The sequence below is a fragment of the Brassica napus genome, assembly GCF_020379485.1.
Source record: "Brassica napus cultivar Da-Ae chromosome C6 unlocalized genomic scaffold, Da-Ae chrC06_Random_15, whole genome shotgun sequence".
NCBI lineage: Eukaryota > Viridiplantae > Streptophyta > Magnoliopsida > Brassicales > Brassicaceae > Brassica > Brassica napus.
Window position 1 is genome coordinate 1 of NW_026014309.1, and position 18,277 is coordinate 18,277.

Here is an 18,277-nt window from a genome sequence, read left to right on the forward strand (position 1 = left end):
TAAATCTTTCTCTCAATCTAACATGTGACATATATAAGTTTAGTGTCTCGTGTGTGTGTATATAATCTTGTCTTGTGTTTCACGGCAGATCCATTATCACCTGGATCACACCATGGAGGGCACAAGTCCATGAGGTTTTCCAGATGAAACAGGGGCGTTATGATCTTCAAGCCTCAAAGATCTCTGAAAGATGAAATCAAGTAGCTTAGATGTATCTCCTCTGCCTTATTAAGGAACTTCCTTTGACTTACTCGTTTTGAAACGTCTCTTTACAATGTTCTTGGCTTTTGTTTGACACAGAACGCTCCTACGCAGTCACTTCTAAGCGTTGTGAATGGGATTCTTGATGAAAGTATTGAAAGAAAGAACGGTGAAATCCCTCAGGTAATATTTGAATGTTAACAACTTGTTCATCTTAATGTATTGGATGCCTCTTAACAAAGCTGATGATGATGACCAGCGTGTGGCATGCTTGTTGAGAAAGTCGTGCAAGAGATTGAGCGACGCATATCAACTCAAGCTGAACATCTAAGAACGGTATAGTTTTGTTTTCTTTAGAAATGTTTTCATTTTCTAGTTTTTTTTTATTGAGTAATTTCTCTATATGTGTTAATGTGCAGCAAAACAATATATTCAAAGCTCGTGAGGAGAAGTACCAGTCAAGGATCAATGTCCTTGAAGCCTTAGCATCAGGAAGTGGTGAAGAAAATGAGGTAATGTATCATTTATTAACCGAGTTTATTTGCTTGGGATCTTGTCACATAAAACTCTCCTTTTTTTTGCAGATTGCTACACAACAGCTTAGACAAATGAAGGTAAACGTTATACTTCTAATTGCTTTGTGAACTCAGTTTAGTAAGCATGGCCTCATGGGTTTTGTTCGGTATGATAGACAGAGAAGTCAACTGGGAAGAAAAGAAGAAAAACGAAGAAGAGGATATGCTTAAGCTATTGAAAGAGAATGATCAATACAACGTTGAAATCTCTGTGTTGAAGCAAGAACTGGAGACAACTAAAAGAGAATGTGAACAACAATGCTCAAAAATGGAAAGCCAACACTGGTCGGTACATATAGAACTGGCTTTAGTAGAAATGTTCTGTTTCATTGGCCTGGCATGATGTAATTTTTTTTCTGTATGACAGACACAAAAGGCAAAGTGGGAGGAACAATGTAAAAACGAAGAGGAGGATATGGCCAAGCTATCCAAAGAAAATGATCAATTCAACCTCGAAGTTTCAGCGTTAAGACAAGAACTGGAGAAAACTAAGAAAGCATACGAACATCAATGCTCTCAAATGGAAAGCCAAACGGTGCTGGCAACAACAGGACGTGAGAGCAGGATGAAGGAGCTTGAGCAAGAGAGAAAAGAGGCACACACTGCAAAAACTTCCCTTGAGGTAAAGGTCAGGAGCTTGAGAAAATGGGAGAAGAAGCACATACTACCAAACAAGTTCTTGAGGAAAAGATAAAAGAGCTTCAACAAATGGAAAAAGAAACAAAGACTGTGAATACAAGCCTTGAAAGAAAAATTCAAGAGCTTGAACAGAACCTTGTTAACTGGAAGAATGGAGTGAAGAAATGGAGGAAAAATCTGAGTTCAAACACCAAAGTTGGAGTCAGAAAGAAGTTTCATATAGAAGCTTTATTGATCACCAGTCTCAAGCACTACAGGTATATATATATTATGTTTTATATACAAACTATTTGCTAGACCCAAGTTACAATCTATATTTGACTAATTATGGTGACTTACAGGAATTGAGGTTTTATTCAAGATCCATCAAGCAAGAGATTCTGAAGGTTCAAGAGAACTATACAGAACAGTTCAGCCTGTTAGGTGAGGGAATGTTCTAACCAATGCTTCTGTAATCTTTATCGAAAAAACTTCATGACATGTAGTGATCATAAATCAAAATATGTGTCTACAGGAAAGAAACTGATTGAACTAAGCAATGCTGCTGAAAACTATCATGCTGTACTAACTGAAAACCGGAAACTTTCAATGAGCTTCAGGAGCTGAAAGGTACTGAGGCTTATGATAAATATTTATATTAATTTGTTAGGATATGTAAATTTTCAAATGTTAGGCAGCCTATAAGTTATGTACTTGTGACTTGCAGGAAACATCAGAGTGTTTTGCCGAGTTAGACCTTTCCTTCCTGGACAAGGTGCACCAAATACAGTGGTCGAGCACGTTGGTGAGGATGGAGAGTTGGTAGTTACCAATCCCACTAGACCAGGAAAAGACGGTCTTCGCCAGTTTAGGTTCAACAAAGTTTATAGTCCTGATGCTACTCAAGGTGTTCATCTCTTACCCGCCTGTTTCTGTTCTCCTAAAACATTTATTTCATGATTATCTATGTTTTATATGTTACATTTCTAAACCCAAGTTCATTTGATACCTTGGATTCTTGCAGCTGAGGTCTTTTCAGACATAAAACCTCTGGTTCGGTCAGTGCTTGACGGGTTCAATGTTTGTATATTCGCATATGGTCAGACAGGATCAGGGAAAACTTATACAATGGTACGTAACTCTTCAATGTTATTTCTTGATCATCTTTTGAATTTCATGGAATAACGCGCTTTTTGTTACTTTACATTCTTGTTCTTTCAGACTGGTCCAGATGGAGCAAGTGAAGAGGATTGGGGTTAACTATCGTGCACTCAATGATCTCTTTAAAATATCTCAATCCAGAAAGGGAAACATAAACTATGAAGTTGGAGTGCAAATGGTAGAGATATACAATGAACAAGTGCTTGATTTGCTCTCTGATGACATTTCTCAAAAGAAATATCCTTTTTCAACTTCTTGTTCTTAATTATACTCTCTTTCTTTTTTTTTTTCATTTCTTGTTGTTTTTTTGTTTACCTTGACCTTGCACACACTAGGGATCCTGTCTGCAACTTCAGAAAATGGTTTAGCTGTGCCTGATGCAAGCATGTATCCTGTGACATCGACCTCAGATGTGATTACTTTGATGGACATTGGACTACAAAATCGTTCCGTTGGTGCTACTGCCATGAATGAACGAAGTAGTCGCTCTCACAGGTTCCTACTTCATGAAACAAAACATGTGTGTTTTAACGTGTCCTTTACACTAAACTATATGGCTTCTTATGCAGCATTGTCACTGTTCACGTTCGTGGTAAAGATATGAAGACCGGTTCTGTCTTATATGGAAACCTTCATTTGGTGGATCTAGCAGGAAGTGAGAGAGTAGATCGCTCTGAAGTCAAAGGAGATAGGCTTAGAGAAGCACAACATATAAACAAATCGCTTTCATCTCTTGGAGATGTTATATTCTCTTTGGCTTCAAAGAGTTCACATATACCATACAGAAACAGCAAGCTAACACAACTACTCCAAAGCTCTCTTGGTTAGTTAGTTAGTTAGTTAAATTAATGTTATACTTTATGAGTTTTAAGCGATATAATCATAAACATAACTATGTTTCTATGTGATATTGGCATTATAGAGGACGAGCAAAGACCTTAATGTTCGTGCAACTAAATCCTGATACTACTTCATATTCAGAGTCGATGAGTACCTTAAAATTCGCAGAACGTGTCTCTGGAGTTGAACTTGGTGCTGCAAAGAGCAGTAAAGAAGGTAAAGATGCTCGAGACTTAATGGAACAGGTAAGGAAACACACTTTCTCTATCATCCTTTCCGGACCTGAGATTTAGGGGCTGAAACAATTATGGTATAAAAGTTGGATCATCGATACATATATATATGTTCTGAGTATTTGGGAGCCGGATAATCCATATATATTAAGCAATAAAAATTTAGGGGCCGAAGTCAATGCTTCATCCGGCTGTCTCGTGGACCGGCCTTGCTTTTTCCCTTATGATTTTTCTTATCATTAGCAATGACATGAATCATTTGTTTGTTTACAGGTAGTGTCCCTTAAGGACACAATAGCAAGGAAAGACGAAGAGATAGAGAGGCTTCATCATTCTAATAGACTTCAGAAACCAATGGTGAGGAGAAAGAGTTTTGGACAAACCGATGACATGAACTCAGAAACTGGAGAATATTCATCACAATCAAGACACTCGGTTACTGATGGTGAGAGTTTATCTTCTTCCGTTGAGGCAGAGTACGAGGAGAGATTGAGTGAGGTTACATCTGACGCTTCTTCTATTGGAACTCAACGATCCACTGATGTTGCTAAAAGACCACCCAAAATCGCAGACAGGTTTAATAATCAAACTTTTGTTGTTGTTATGGTTCTTTAAGAGATCTTTGTTTTTAAACTTTATGGTACGGATAAAATTGCAGAGCTAAGTCAATGACTTCAAGGACAACAACCACTGTTACACGACCACTCGATAAACTTCGGAAAGTAGCTACAAGAACAACATCGACCGTTGCTAAGGTTGCATCGGGCTTGTCATCATCAGCAAGTAAGCAAAAATGAGAACATATATATACATACTCTTTTGGTTACGATTTGAAGATCAGATTAATTACAATTAATTTTTCCTTTAATCTATATATTTTCCAGGCATTAAGAAGACAGGTAGTTCTTCTAGTTTGGCCAAGTCTTCTAAACGGTGGGCGTAAACTACGTAACACTGCATATATCATTTATGCTTCGTACGTAAAACTTTGCGTACGTTTTTTCATAATTCCTTTTTCTCATTTTCGTCTAATACATGGCTTCAACTGGAACTACAAATTTTTCCAATATTTTATGTGATTTATGTAAAAACCTTGTAAATACATGAACCTTATTACTTCACAGGTTTTTTTTTTTCACAACCAATGAAACAATAGCTGATTACATTTTTCAAGATATATTATTCGTAACTCATGCATGGGGTAATATCAATACTCTTACCAATCACAGAATTCTCCAAAACTACAATCAATAATCTCCAAAAAATATATATATATCAGAGTTTGGTGGGAATACACCTAATTATGTGATTCCTTGAGTGTATGAGTCACCTTATACCTAATAAAGGCTGAAATTTTATTTCAAAAAGTTAAAAAAAGATACATAACAAAGAAAAGAAAAAGGAAAGTAAAAAGGAACTAAAGTAATCTACAGTATATCCCCTATCTATTTATTCAAATTTCAAACTTTATGGTGCTCTTTATTCGTAGTTTTGTCTAAAAGATCTCCTCCAATACGACGTGTAAAACCAAAGGATGTGAGTGGGGAAAGAATAAAGGGTATATTCACAAGAATGGATTAAACTAGTGGGGTCAATGTGGAAGAAAGAAAAGTGGAGTCGAATCTCTTTCAAACGCCTTTCCATCTTGAATAATCTTAACTTTGCTCATCTTCTCTTCACACCAATGCAACTTCTCTTCATTCATTTCATTCATCCTCAACACTCTTGACACCACTTTCAAGTCTATTAGTCCCATCAGGATCTCCATTTCCTCTTCTATACTCATCTTTTTCTTCTTCATGTATTTTCCTCCTTTACGTATCTCTTTCAGCTTCGTCTTTTTCTGTTCATGGATAGATATTATAGACCAAAGTAGCATAAAGTTGTTAATATTAGACACTTCACATCAAGTTGAACACATTATGTAATAATATACTCCTCATCTATCTTATTTCTCACATCAAAAAACAATTTTATTGCTCAAATTTTAATCGTCTAAAAATTAAATCGAAATAAAACAACCAATAAAAACAACTGAACTGGTATGCTATTGTGTTTTCCAGCTACTATTTATTTTAAGAAACTAAAACACTAATTAATCATATATATTTTGGATGTGGTTGGTATTAAAGTAGTAGTAAAAATATAAGTTGAAACACTGACCTTTGTGTTGACTTTCTTCATTAGATGGACAAGGGTTGGATCAACTGAGCCTCGTTTAGTTCTTCCAAAGAAGGCTTTGATGATCTTTTGACATGGCTTCTCTTTATCAGCTTTTAGAAAGTTCATGAATGTTCTTATGCATTCCTCCATTATCATCAAGAACGCAGCTGACGTTATCCTCGACTTGAAACCCTCCTCTTCCTCCTCTTTCTCTTCTTCCTCCTCGTAATCTAAATCCAAATAACTAAAACCATTGAAGATTGTATCTTCTAGTAACAGCCGTATTAACAAACATACCCTTTAAAGAGTTACGTACCATGATATTCAGGAACAAGAAGCAATTTGGGAGCAAGAGTTCTCATTCGAGCATAAATCTCAGGTCTCCTTCCATTTTCATAAGGCTCGTTCTCGACGTATCTTTGTAATAGAATATGAAACGTACGGAACTGGTCCGCGATTGCTGCGGGACATCCGATGTCGTTGAAGCTGATTCGCTGCGTGGATGATCTTTTTCTATCGAAGCTTTTGTAGTTCCAACTTAGAGCTTCCCATGTTATGCATATCTGTGCAACGTAAGCTGATTCTAGTTCCACGTATGGATTTGGTCTTGGCGCATTACTACTTGTGTTTTGTTGCTTTCTCTTGTGTACGTTTGATGATAATTTGTGAACGATCCTCTCTGAGATCGATCTTGGCTCTACCATGATTGACTTCAACGTTTCTGCCAAAAATAACATTGTTTTTGTAGTCGTTTATAATTATAGGATTGAGTTACATGTACTCTAGTAATGTGTGATGTTGCAGTTTTTTTGTCACCAGCACCAAAATGAAACTTCAGTATTTATTTCTATATATATGATTGAAACCTGATTTTCATAAACCGACTCATAAACTTTTAGTTCTTTAAAGTTTTTTTTTTAAAAAAACTTTCAATACTTCTTTAAAATTTGTTTTATAATTTGCCTATTGTTTTATTTTTCAACCCAAAAACAGAAATACTCGAACAAAATCAGTATTGATCATTTTGCATGCAAGATCCTAGTGAGAAAAGTTTAATGATGGTTCTAGAATCATTTCTATTATTAGTATGCATAATATTTATGGTCTTTCACCTGATTCTTGAAGCTTTTGAGCAGAGATTCTAGTGAGAAAAGTCATTTCTTCATCGTATTTTTGGAAGACGGTGTAAGATTCCCATTTTGGGCAACTCCGACGAGAGGAGGAGGAAAAAGGATCGTCGGTCTTCAGAGAGTTTCTCCATTCCGATGAACTTTTTGACGTTGACCCATTCGTACATGACTCTCCAAATATCTTTCCTCTCTCTTCTTCTTCTTCTTCCTCTAACACTTCCTCTGTTTTGATCTCTCTCGTGGCAAATCCCATTGCTGGATGTATCTCCACGACATCATTCTTGATTCCTCCATTAGAGACATACCCTCCTGCAAACAAATCGAATCAAGATTAGCTCAACGGGTTAAAGAGAACATCAATACATGTACTATTATAATTTCACGGTTGTAAACAAACACATAGACGAATGTCATTGGTGAACTCAAACGTGAAAAAGATAATAAACTAATTAAAATAACAAGTAATAGGCCAATTCATTTTTCGTCGGTTCGTTTTGAATTGTTTGATGAATATCATTCGTATACTTTTTGTTTATTACAAACAATGTTTTTACAAAAGGGGGCGTTACGTGAATATAGTCAAATACGAACTAATAAGTACTATCTTCTAACAAAAAAAATACCAATATCACCCAGTAACTAAATTCCAATATAAAAACTCTTTTCCCGTAATTTTATTTTTATTTAAAAATCAATGAAACTCTGCTAATCCTGGTTACTTGTAGAAGTAAAGAAAACAACTTTCGATCTGCATGTGAAGAAAAATTAATAAAGAAAACATGTGAAGAGAAATAATACCATTGTAGCTTTTGTCATTGAACACCAAACCACTTTGGAGAGGAGAGGGACCACGAATACTTCTATCTGGTCGCTTACGAACCAAATCTTCAACGACGTCGTATTGTGACACTCCTTCTATCTCTTCTTCATCATCATCATGATCATAACGAACGTCATGAAGATCTTCAACGCCGTTGTCTTCTTCTTCTACTGATGATTCGCTGCGGTAAGGAGAAACATTAGCAGAGGAAAAGTGTTCATCTATGGAAGAAGTGTTGGAATCTTGATCATCTTCGTCTTCTTGTTCATAAGGTTGATGAACATTCATATACTCCTCCGTGTGCCGATTGTTTGTAACATTTTTGTAGTTATTATTGTAAAACACTAAAGACTCTCCATCATCTTCTATATCAGCTATCAAATGATTCTGTTTTTGATCTCTAGTTATCACGTGGTAACTTGTATTACAAGACATCTTGAACTCTTCCCCTTCTTCCTCCTCCTCCTCTTCTTCTTCTTCATCGGAAAGCCACGCCGCCGAATCATATTCATCTTCACTCCTGCATAATAAAGAGCGCTACTATCAATATTGTTTTACCAGAATCAGAAAACAATAATATATCAATCTACTCTAAATAATATTGCATATTTTAAAATATTTTCAGTATTCATACTTTTGTATGTGTATGATAGATTAAAGTTAAGTATAAGTTAATATATATAGCGACCTTTGGAGGAGAGGGTAGCCACCGATGAAGTGGAAGAACTTGAGGAGGAGCGAGACGGCGGAGTATAAAAGGAGGAGGAGGAGAAAGGAGGAGGTTGAGACATTGATGAAGAGGCTTGCTAGTGCTTCTTCATTTGTATAACATTGCATTTTAACTATATCTCTTTTCTCTCTTTCTTTATCTTTTTATCTTTCTTCTTCTTCCTATCAAATGGAGAGGAAGAGAGAGAGACCTCAGCTACAAAATCAAAAGCAAGGTTTGTGGTTTTACCAAAAAAATATATTATAAAGTGTTTGAGTTGAGTGCTTCTCTCTTTCTTTTTTTTCTCTACCTTTTTCATATTAATATGATTTTTAAAAAATAAATGTATAATATTGTAATCTTATAATTTCCTTGAAGACAAAATTATACGCCTACTCATTTCTTAACGAGCATGCTAAAATTATACCAAATGCCAAGTTTAAAGGTAACTCTCTCACTTCGTATCGTATACATTACTAGATAAAAAACGTTTAGAATTATAGCTTTGATTGGAAATCTAGCCCTTCCTAAAAGTGAAATGATTTTGTGATTAATTAGTATTTACAATCCCATATTTCTATTCAACGATTATGTTAGTCTGTGAAATTTATGCTAAACCATGTCTTTTTTTTAGTTTTTAGTTCTATTTAGATTTTTTACATTTATTTACTAATTTTCTTATATAAACCTGTCATTACTCAGTAAGGCTATTACTTATTTATCTCTTTATATATTTTCACATATATCCATATACAAATAAATATCAATCCAGGATTATTGTATACAAAATATTAGATAAAACATGATCTATAATTTGTTGAAATTGATAGCTTTTTTTTTGATTTTTTAGTTTTAGTTTTTGTTTTCAGCTTTTGGTTCTGGTTATTAGTTTTTAGATTTTGAATTTTGGTTTTTGGTTTTGCTGTAGTTTTTGTTAAAAAAAAATAGGGGTTTTTGCTAAAACTAACCCACAACTTGATTTTAATCCCAAACTTATACCCAAACTTGAATCAAATGCAAAACTAACCTAAAAGCCTAGTGAAATTACAGCTCAACCCCTTGTGACCAAACAAAAAAACAGAAGCCATTTTTACGAATATAGCCCCAGTAAATCGTCTGGGTCGTCTGAGATGTTGGAAGTCGTCTGGACGACTGAAGTGTAAGTCGTCTGGTACCAGTTTATTTTAAAAATAATTTATAAATCTTGTAAAAAAATATTTTGATGCATGAAAAATAAAAATCAAGTAATTATAAACAGTTTTAAGTGATATAAATTAAGATATGATAAAATTGATTTGTTTTGAAGATAGATGAGTGGAAGTAGTGAATCATGAAATACTTTGGTTTAGGAGTTTGGCAAACATATGTTGTAGTATTGTATGTATTGTTAGGGTTAGATTTTGGAAAACTAAAATGTTTTTTTCAAAAATTAGTTTTCACCTATATGTGTTTATTTCTGTGTATAATAAACACTTTTCAAGTTTGATTTGGTTTTATGAAGTGCTTAATTAGATAAATAAGTTTAGGGGTTATGTTTAGGGTGTGGACGACTTATATTTCAGTCGTCTGTTGAATAATTTACCCAGACGACGTATATTTCAGTCGTCCACATCGTACCGAACCTTTAATTTTACCAATGTACGTTTTAACCTAACCGGATCATTTTACTCGGACGACTTACATTTCAGTCGTCTGGTGAAGAAATTAAAACAGACGACTTACATGTAAGTCGTCCAAATATTCCCGCCTAAATTTTTTTTAAAAAATTATTTTCCTGCTTAAATAATTTAAACCAGACGACTTACAAGTAAGTCGTCTGGAAAGTCTTCTATTTTAGTTTCCCGCTAAAAATATTTAATTTCCCACTAAAAATATTAAACTCTTCTAGACGACTTACATGTAAGTCGTCTGTTTTAATTTCTTCAACAGACGACTGAAATGTAAGTCGTCTAGGAAGTCGTCTGAGTCAAAAATATTTAACCTAATTGGATTTTTTGTCTCCCTATATAAAGAAAAATTTACACATTCTTCTCCTCATCTCAAATGGCTGCAACAAAAATGTAATGTTCATCATTCTAAAACTCTCCAACCTCTCTCTAATCTCTTTGAATTGAAAACACCAAACTTTATATGAATTTTTCAGTTTTGTCTCATGTATTTCTTACTAATCTATCTCTTTTGCAGGTTTTTAATCAAATGGTAGTCATCTTCCACTAATTTAAAGGTAGATCTATTAATTTTATATATGTATTTTTGTGTGTTCTATAAATGTAGATTTATCTAATTTTCCACTCATTTTCTCTATTTTTAAGTCATTTGAACGTTTTTGGATATGCAGGTTTTTCAGATCTGGATTTGATATGCAGGTTTTCAGATCTGGAAGACTTTTGAGACGACTTACTTGTTAGTCGTCTGGAAGTCGTCTGGACTTCTTGGAAGTCGTCTGAATCTGACAAAGTCGTCTGGACTTCCAGGAAGTCGTCTGGACTTCCAGGAAGTCGTCTGGATTTTTCTGAGCGTTTTGGTAAGTTCTTATGTCTGATTTTTCTTCATTTGGTAACTTCTTGTTGTATAAAGTTCTTACTTTTTTCCCAAACTAAAACTCTCCAAACCCACTCTAATCTCTTTGACTTGAAAACACCAAACTTTATATGAATTTTTCAGTTTTGTCTCATGTCTTTCTTACTAATCTATCTTTTTTGCAGGTTTTTAATTAGATGGTACTCATCTTCCACTAATTTAAAGGTAGATCTATTATTTTTAGATATGTATTTTTGTGTGTTCTGTAAAGGTAGATTTATTTAATCTTCCACTCATTTTTCTGTTTTTAAGCCATTTGAACATTTTTGAATATGCAGGTTTTTCAGATCTGGATTTAATATGCAGGTTTTTCAGATCTGGAAGACTTCTGGGACGACTTACTTGTTAGTCGTCTGGAAGTCGTCTGGAAGTCGTCAGAAAGTCATCTGAAAGTCGTCTGGAAGTCGTCTGGAAGTCGTCCGGAAGTCGTCTGAAAGTCGTCTGGACTTCCTAAAAGTCGTCTGGACTTCCTGTAAAGTCGTCTGGAAGTCGTCTGAACTTCCTAAAAGTCTTCTGACAAAGTCGTCTGAACTTCCTGGAAGTCGTCTGGATTTCTTAGAAGTCGTCTGGACTTCTTAGAAGTCGTCTGGACTTCTTAAAAGTCGTCTGGTCTTGTCTACTCAAGTGGAATCCAAGCTTGTCTTTGTAGAGGAATGATCTATAATAGTTTTGTTTGTGGTCTGTTTTGTGAATTGCATGTCTACTCTTTTAGTTGTGATTTTTTTGTAAAATCAGTAATAATATTTTCCAAGATGTATTAAATGTGCTAACAATGTGTTTACACATTTACAAATTTACAAATCAATGAAATAATAGACTTCAGTAGCCTTTTCCTTATCTTTGGATCTCTCATATGCAATAATAAACTCGAATGGCCTTTTCTCATCTTAATAAACAAGAATGTTGGTAGCTTCATATTGATACAACATTTTAAGAAGCATTTAACCCTTCTTCCAACTTATAACAATAGTCATCATTATTGTCTATAACAATAATACTTAAGAGATAGAAACAAACAATAGTAACTAGTCAAAGGATATCATATTTTTTTATAAGTTTGCGTTGAAAAACTTAGTCAAATTTAGTAAAACTAAGGGAGAGAACATATTTTGTAAATATGAGTTTTACATATCTTGAAGTTACTTATCACTCTTAAAAATACAAGTTATTCAAAAACTAACGTAGAAGACTTAAAAACTAGCGGAGAAGACGCGGACGACTTCAATCTAAGTTGTCTAGACGACTAAACTATACGTCGTCTGGTCAACGCAGAGGTTATTTTTGCAATTGACTTTGAAATCTGTTATTTCGGACGACTGAAAAATAAGTCGTCTACTATTGTTTGGTTAAAAAAAACTCCAAAAAAGCTAGACGACTTACATTTCAGTCGTCATAGGTTAGTTTTGCATTTGACTGGATAATTACAGAAGTTTGACTTCCCCAGAAGACTTACATTTCAGTCGTCTGTCGAAAATTAAAATAATAATATTTTTTTAAAAGTAAACGACTTACAATTAAGTAGTCATAGGTTAGTTTTGCAATTGAAAAAAAAAACTTCAAGATTTAATTATACACAGACGACTTATAATTCAGTCATCCACCAGACGACTTACTTGTAAGTCGTCGAGGATTTTTTTCCGAGATTCTGGTCAAACTTCGTAAATCCTGGACGACTTACATTTCAGTCGTCTCGTGGACGACTGAATTATAAGTCGTCTATATATAATTAAATCTTGAAGTTTTTTTTTCAATTGCAAAACTAACCTATGACGACTTAACTGTAAGTCGTCTACTTTAAAAAAAAATATTATTATTTTAATTTTCACTAGACGACTGAAATGTAAGTCGTCCAGAAAAGTCAAACTTCTGAAATAATCCAGTCAAATGCAAAACTAACCTATGACGACTGAAATGTAAGTCGTCTAGGTTCTTTGGAAATTTTTTTGAAACCAAACAATAGTAGACGACTTAACTTTCAGTCGTCTCAGGTTACAGATTTCAAAGTCAATTACAAAAATAACCTTTGCGTTGACCAGACGACTTCCAGGTAAGTCGTCTACAGCCAGACGACTTCCAGTTAAGTCGTCTACAGCCAGACGACTTCCCAAGTAAGTCGTCTGACAAACAGATCTGGAAAAAAACTCGATGTCATACCTTAAATTGGTGAGATAAGTTCCTTAGCATACATAAGGCTTCTCCAAGCACACAGAATCACAAACGAAAGTCACCCACCCAGAATCGTTAGCTTCTATGACTCTATGAACCATAAAAATTTTAGAATCAAAATCTTGGGTTTTTTAGCTCATTGTGGAGAGAAAGTGAGAGATATGTTGTGTTTAGTTCACAAGAATGGAAAAAGAAGAAGGGTAAATCGATTTTGGGAGCATTAAGAGCTTCAAATTGGTTGTTCATGGTGGTTGTGGTATTGATGACAATGGCAATCTTGTAATTACTTGAAGATGATGAGGGTGAGAGAGTAAAAATGTCATTTTCGAAAAAAAAAAAAAAAAATTGATGGCATTTTCGTAAATTATATGAACTTGTGGGGTGAATAGGGCAAAACCAATTTTCAAAAAAAAATGAGGTTAGTTTTGTGTTTAACTTTAAATTGTAGGTCAATTTTGCAAAAAGCCCAAAAAAATAACTGATACTTTTTTAAACTTTAAAAAAAAAAATCTTCTAAAAAAATTCTTAAATTGGCAGAACATGGCGAGGGTGCATGTAGTGGAAGACTCGATTTTTACCTGAAAGAATAAAAATAAAGTCGATGACGTACACCTACTTAACAAAGGCAAGAATCCTATCAATAAATACTGTATGTAATATCCCCCTATATATTCAATAGATAAATTATACGAAAACTATGGATGGAAATAAAAATAAAAAGAAGATATGTGCAGCAACAAGAAAGTGAAGAGGCCAAAACCGTGTCACACGCTTTGTAATTGTAAGCTTGTATTAAGGCTTTTGCTTTTCGAAAAGAGATATTTATATTACAGATCTATAGATAAGTGCATGTTACGTGTTCAATTAACATGGTACACTACACATAAAGCTCGTCGAATAAATTTCATATATTTAATGAGCACATCTAATGCATGTCTATCGACGGAAAAAAAAAATGCATGTCTATATACTAGATCTGTAACGCTAAAATCATTGAGAACCGCTAAAATGTAAGTAAAGTGAAAATTAGAAAAGACTCGATCTAGTATAAAAGTATCACGAACCACTATGTTTGTTATCAGCTAACCTAGAGTAGACTCGAATAGATTCAGGCATGCAGATAGATAAAACTGATCCAGAATTAGATTTGGTCTATACCGTTTGTAGAATCATCAATTAGTTTTATAGAATCATCAATTAGTTTGAAGTTATATTTTTATATACAAGTACTTTTAGTTTAATCAGTGTTTTTTTTTTAAGTAAAACACAAATATTAGCCTTTAGATTATAACTAAACAAGTTTTTTTTTTTAAAGTTAGTGGTATATCTTTATGGTATTTTATTTACTAAAAAACAATACAAATTATGGTTAATGGGCCGAGTCTAAACAAGTAAAGCGAATCAGGTCGCGAGATAACACTTCAAAAGCCCAAACTGTGCGAGGCCCAGGCTTGTTTTTACCTACTGTTGTGTTAAAAGTTAAAAAACACTCAAAAGTTGTCACGGTTGCGATTACCGACGGCGACAATGGCGGGCAAGCAAATCGGCGGAGACGGCGTTATACCAGCGAATCTCGCCGGAATGACGAAAAGTCAGCTCTACGGTATCATGTCTCAAATGAAGGTTACCTTCTCTCTTTTCTCTACACCCCCTATAATCGACTGCAACTCTTTCTCTCGAGGTTTAATCTTGTTTTCGATCGATTGAATCTGATGACGCAGGCGCTGATCGATCAAAACCATGAACAAGCGAGAGAGATTCTGATTCAGAACCCTCTTTTAACCAAGGCTCTTTTCCAGGTTTTGATTCCCAGCTTCGATACTTAAATGATTTGTTTGGAATAATTTAGGTTTAGCATTGTTGTTATGATGATGATGATGATGATGATGATGATGATGATGAATGTTAGGCACAGATCATGCTGGGAATGGTTCAGCCTCCTCAAGTGGTATTAGCTTGATGAACCTTTTTTAGAATTTCATTTTTCATAAACTTTACATTAACAACAACTCTGTTCAATCTAGGTTCCCAAAGTTGAGCCTCAACAGTCTCATCAATCTCTCCTGCCAAAGCCAAGCGCTCAAGCTCATACGTCTTCTCTTCAAGGCGGTATTGGTTTACAAGAGCCAGCTGCTACAGTGCAGCCACAAGCCCCGAGTAGAAAACACACACTGCAACAACCAATGCCTATGCCTCCTCCTCCACCTTCTGTATCTGCGACCAATAATGCTCCATTGCAGCAGCCTCGTTTCTCGCATCCCCAGCGTCTGAACCCTGCTGGCACTTCTTTGTCTCGTCTACAGTCTTCTCAAGTTCAAACCGCGCCTCCCCCGGCTCCTCATCATCCGACATCCCAACCACAGTCTTTTCATCACCTTGATACACCAGCCTCCTCCACTCAGTTGCAACAACAACAAGCAATGCACTCGGTTGGGGGCCCTCAACAACAGCCTAGACCATATCTTCATCAGTTTGGACCGTCCCAGACTGGTCCCAACGCTGGGTTTCGGCACCATGGCGCACCTCCTCAGCATCATTCTCAACCCATGTTTCACGTAAGTCAAGAGTTACTAAGCAGCTATTATCGTTTCTCTCTTGTTTCCATCATTGTGACTGGAAGCTTGTTATTTGTACCAATTCATAGTCTGGCAACAGACTCCCAGCTTCTGGTGGACCTCAATTCCCTCAGGGACAGCCACATCTCGTTAGCCAGCCACCTTATCAGGTATTTGTACTCTTTATTACTAGGCGATATCGGTTTTTTTTCAGATTTAACTATGCAACCTTGCTGCTTTATCTTTGTTCTCCGTTAATCACCTTTTAACGAGGGTTCTTTCCAACATTATTCACACTTGATCAGATATGAAATTTTTTACCTTCTCATCTTTGGTCATTGTCATCTAGCGTCTAGTTCCTACTGCGATTGAACGTTTTTGCTTTAAACAATAAATAGCCTAAATGGAAAATTTGCAGGTTACAGTTATGCTTTTGAATTTTGCGGCTTGTATCTTGTCTTTTGTTTCAGGGTGGAGGTCAGTTTCGTGGAGACTACAATAATAACCAATTAGGAGGGCCGACGGGTGCAGACAGAGGTCCTTCTTGGATGGCTGGCCAATCAGATAGCTCAAACATTACTCATCTCCCAGGCTTAGGACCGGTGCCTCCACCAAGCCAAGTTGGACCTGGAGGCGGCCCACCACCTCGCCCTGCACCGGTAATTTACATTTCCATATTGCAAACTGAAAGACGCAGCCATTGGACCGCTTGTACTTTGAGTATATATATTATCATGTCAATGAGTTTGTACTTGTATCATTTTAAGACCCTCAAATCAACATTCCTTTACAGTAGACGCTGTAGTTGTATGTTCTCAGTGACTTTTGCTGATCACAGAGGAAAGAGGCTTGTGTTCTTTTTGTTGATGATTGTGTTTTTCCTATTTGTTCAGATATCTGCAGAGATGGAGAAGGCATTGCTTCAACAGGTGATGAGCCTGACCCCAGAGCAGATCAATTTACTGCCACCAGAACAGAGAAACCAAGTCCTTCAGCTCCAACAGATTCTCCGACAGTGAAGCTCATCGCCACAGTCGCTTGGTCTCCGTGTTATAGCTTAGAAGAGACAGGCTTGGGGTTTGAATGTAAGGTCCGAGTCAAGTGTAAGATCATTTGTAGAAAAGGAAAAGAAGTAGCTAATATTTTTTCTTCAATGTATCACTGAATGCTTTGGTCAATAGCCCATGGAGAAAACTATCTGTTCTTTCACTTTGATGTATTATGTTTGGTAACAACTTTCTTCCGACTTCCAAAGTTTCCAAGTCCTGTTTACAGTTTTATTCAGACTTTCAAGTCTTATTGACAAGAAAAATAACTCTTTAGTGTGAACTTGTATTGACACCAAAAAAATATCTAAAAAATAAAACATGTATTGTGGAAGCATGTCCTGGTGTTAAACACTGTTATCATCACACTTGCTCTAGTAGATATGTTAAAATATTAGAAAGTGTATAGATTATGTAAAAAGTGCGGATTTGAAGATTTTTGTGGGTTAAGTCTTAAGGGTGAAGGCTTAAGACTAGAATAGACTTCACAGATTTGAGGAGCCAACTCCTCCTCCACATTCAACTTGGGCCACTTCCAAAATGTTGGTGGTTGGTGGTTCCCACAATGTTTTTGGATCCTTGAACTTGCCCATCTTTTTTTTCTGCCACCAAATGATGTGATCCCCAATTCTATTTATAGAATTTCTTTTGGTCCCAAATGTTTATTTGTTTCCCAAAACCATCCTTTTGGACATTATATATTGGATTATAAATTGCATAGTTGCTTAATATAATGAAACTTAGGTTTAGTATTTAAATGAGGAAACAGAATCTCTAAGATCTCATACTATATTTTTGTATAATTAAGAAAGTTTCTTTCTTCTATATATGAATCATTTTCAACATGACTATTAGCCTGGTAGAACAAGAAACAATCATCCACTAACTAATCAATTGAACTATTAAAAATTAGGTATTTTAATGTTTTATATAAAATATATGCAATAAGATGGAAAATGAATAGGAAGACCCACACATTTTCATTTTCTTTTAGGGCAAGTAATGGTCCATTTCAAGCTGTCCTCCTCCCTAGTTTCATGGATGCATGCATTGCATCTATTCTCTCTTTTGTTATTGTTATATAATAATGATTTTTTTACTTATTTTATGTTCAAGTTTATCTAGTACTTTCGATTAATTTCTTCTCAAACTAACCAAAAGTCATCGTTAAAGCCCTAAACTAAGGCACATCCAATTTGAGAGCAACACATGCAATGGACTCCACTCTCACTTTTTGAGGCTTTATCTTTACATTTTTCACTATTTATATATGACTACTTATCCAATTGAAATAGAGGAAAACTGATATAATATAGTAAACAAAACAATGTATTAGAAGCAATGCATGTACTGGATTATATGAAGTAATGTGAAATATGTAAAACATAAATGAACATATACCAGCAAAATTTTATATTTTACTCAGTTTTATAATTTTATAAATGTCACAATCGTCTTACAATTATTTTTAAATGTATTT

General features: G+C 35.2%; 2 protein-coding genes and 1 pseudogene across 3 annotated transcripts; 2 read left to right on the plus strand and 1 right to left on the minus strand.

Moving 5' to 3' along the window:
* Window positions 1–300: 300 nt before the first annotated feature.
* Window positions 301–4,798, plus strand: LOC125594934 (annotated as a pseudogene).
* A 164-nt stretch (window positions 4,799–4,962) lies between these two features.
* On the minus strand, window positions 4,963–8,686 carry LOC106407348. The gene is made up of 6 exons (XM_013848204.3): window positions 8,430–8,686; window positions 7,720–8,261; window positions 6,904–7,230; window positions 6,108–6,512; window positions 5,792–6,021; window positions 4,963–5,471 (listed from the first exon to the last, which is right to left on the minus strand). The coding sequence occupies exons 1-6, from the start codon at window positions 8,576–8,578 to the stop codon at window positions 5,220–5,222; spliced, it is 1,905 nt and encodes a 634-aa protein (XP_013703658.1). The 5' UTR covers window positions 8,579–8,686; the 3' UTR covers window positions 4,963–5,219.
* Window positions 8,687–14,583: 5,897 nt separating this feature from the next.
* Window positions 14,584–17,031, plus strand: LOC125594932 (cleavage stimulating factor 64-like). Of its 2 annotated transcripts, none has more exons than XM_048770925.1 (7): window positions 14,584–14,819; window positions 14,918–14,995; window positions 15,106–15,144; window positions 15,221–15,751; window positions 15,841–15,921; window positions 16,222–16,410; window positions 16,645–17,031. In XM_048770925.1, exons 1-7 carry the CDS (start codon window positions 14,724–14,726, stop codon window positions 16,768–16,770), a joined length of 1,140 nt encoding a protein of 379 aa, XP_048626882.1. In that variant the 5' UTR covers window positions 14,584–14,723; the 3' UTR covers window positions 16,771–17,031. The 2 variants fall into 2 exon arrangements, with proteins under 2 accessions (XP_048626882.1, XP_048626883.1); XM_048770926.1 differs by having other exon boundaries at window positions 15,112–15,144.
* The last annotated feature ends 1,246 nt before the right edge of the window (window positions 17,032–18,277 follow it).

Excerpts from the sequence above, each read along its gene's own strand:
- LOC106407348 (XM_013848204.3), bottom strand. The coding sequence starts at position 8,578 with ATGCAATGTTATACAAATGAAGAAGCACTAGCAAGCCTCTTCATCAAT. Across the intron at positions 8,262-8,429 it reads GGCTACCCTCTCCTCCAAAG|GAGTGAAGATGAATATGATT; the intron begins GTCGCTATATAT and ends TTTATTATGCAG. Across the intron at positions 6,022-6,107 it reads TCTTGTTCCTGAATATCATG|ATTACGAGGAGGAAGAAGAG; the intron begins GTACGTAACTCT and ends ATTTGGATTTAG.
- LOC125594932 (XM_048770925.1), top strand. The coding sequence starts at position 14,724 with ATGGCGGGCAAGCAAATCGGCGGAGACGGCGTTATACCAGCGAATCTC. Across the intron at positions 14,996-15,105 it reads TAACCAAGGCTCTTTTCCAG|GCACAGATCATGCTGGGAAT; the intron begins GTTTTGATTCCC and ends GATGAATGTTAG. Across the intron at positions 16,411-16,644 it reads CACCACCTCGCCCTGCACCG|ATATCTGCAGAGATGGAGAA; the intron begins GTAATTTACATT and ends CTATTTGTTCAG.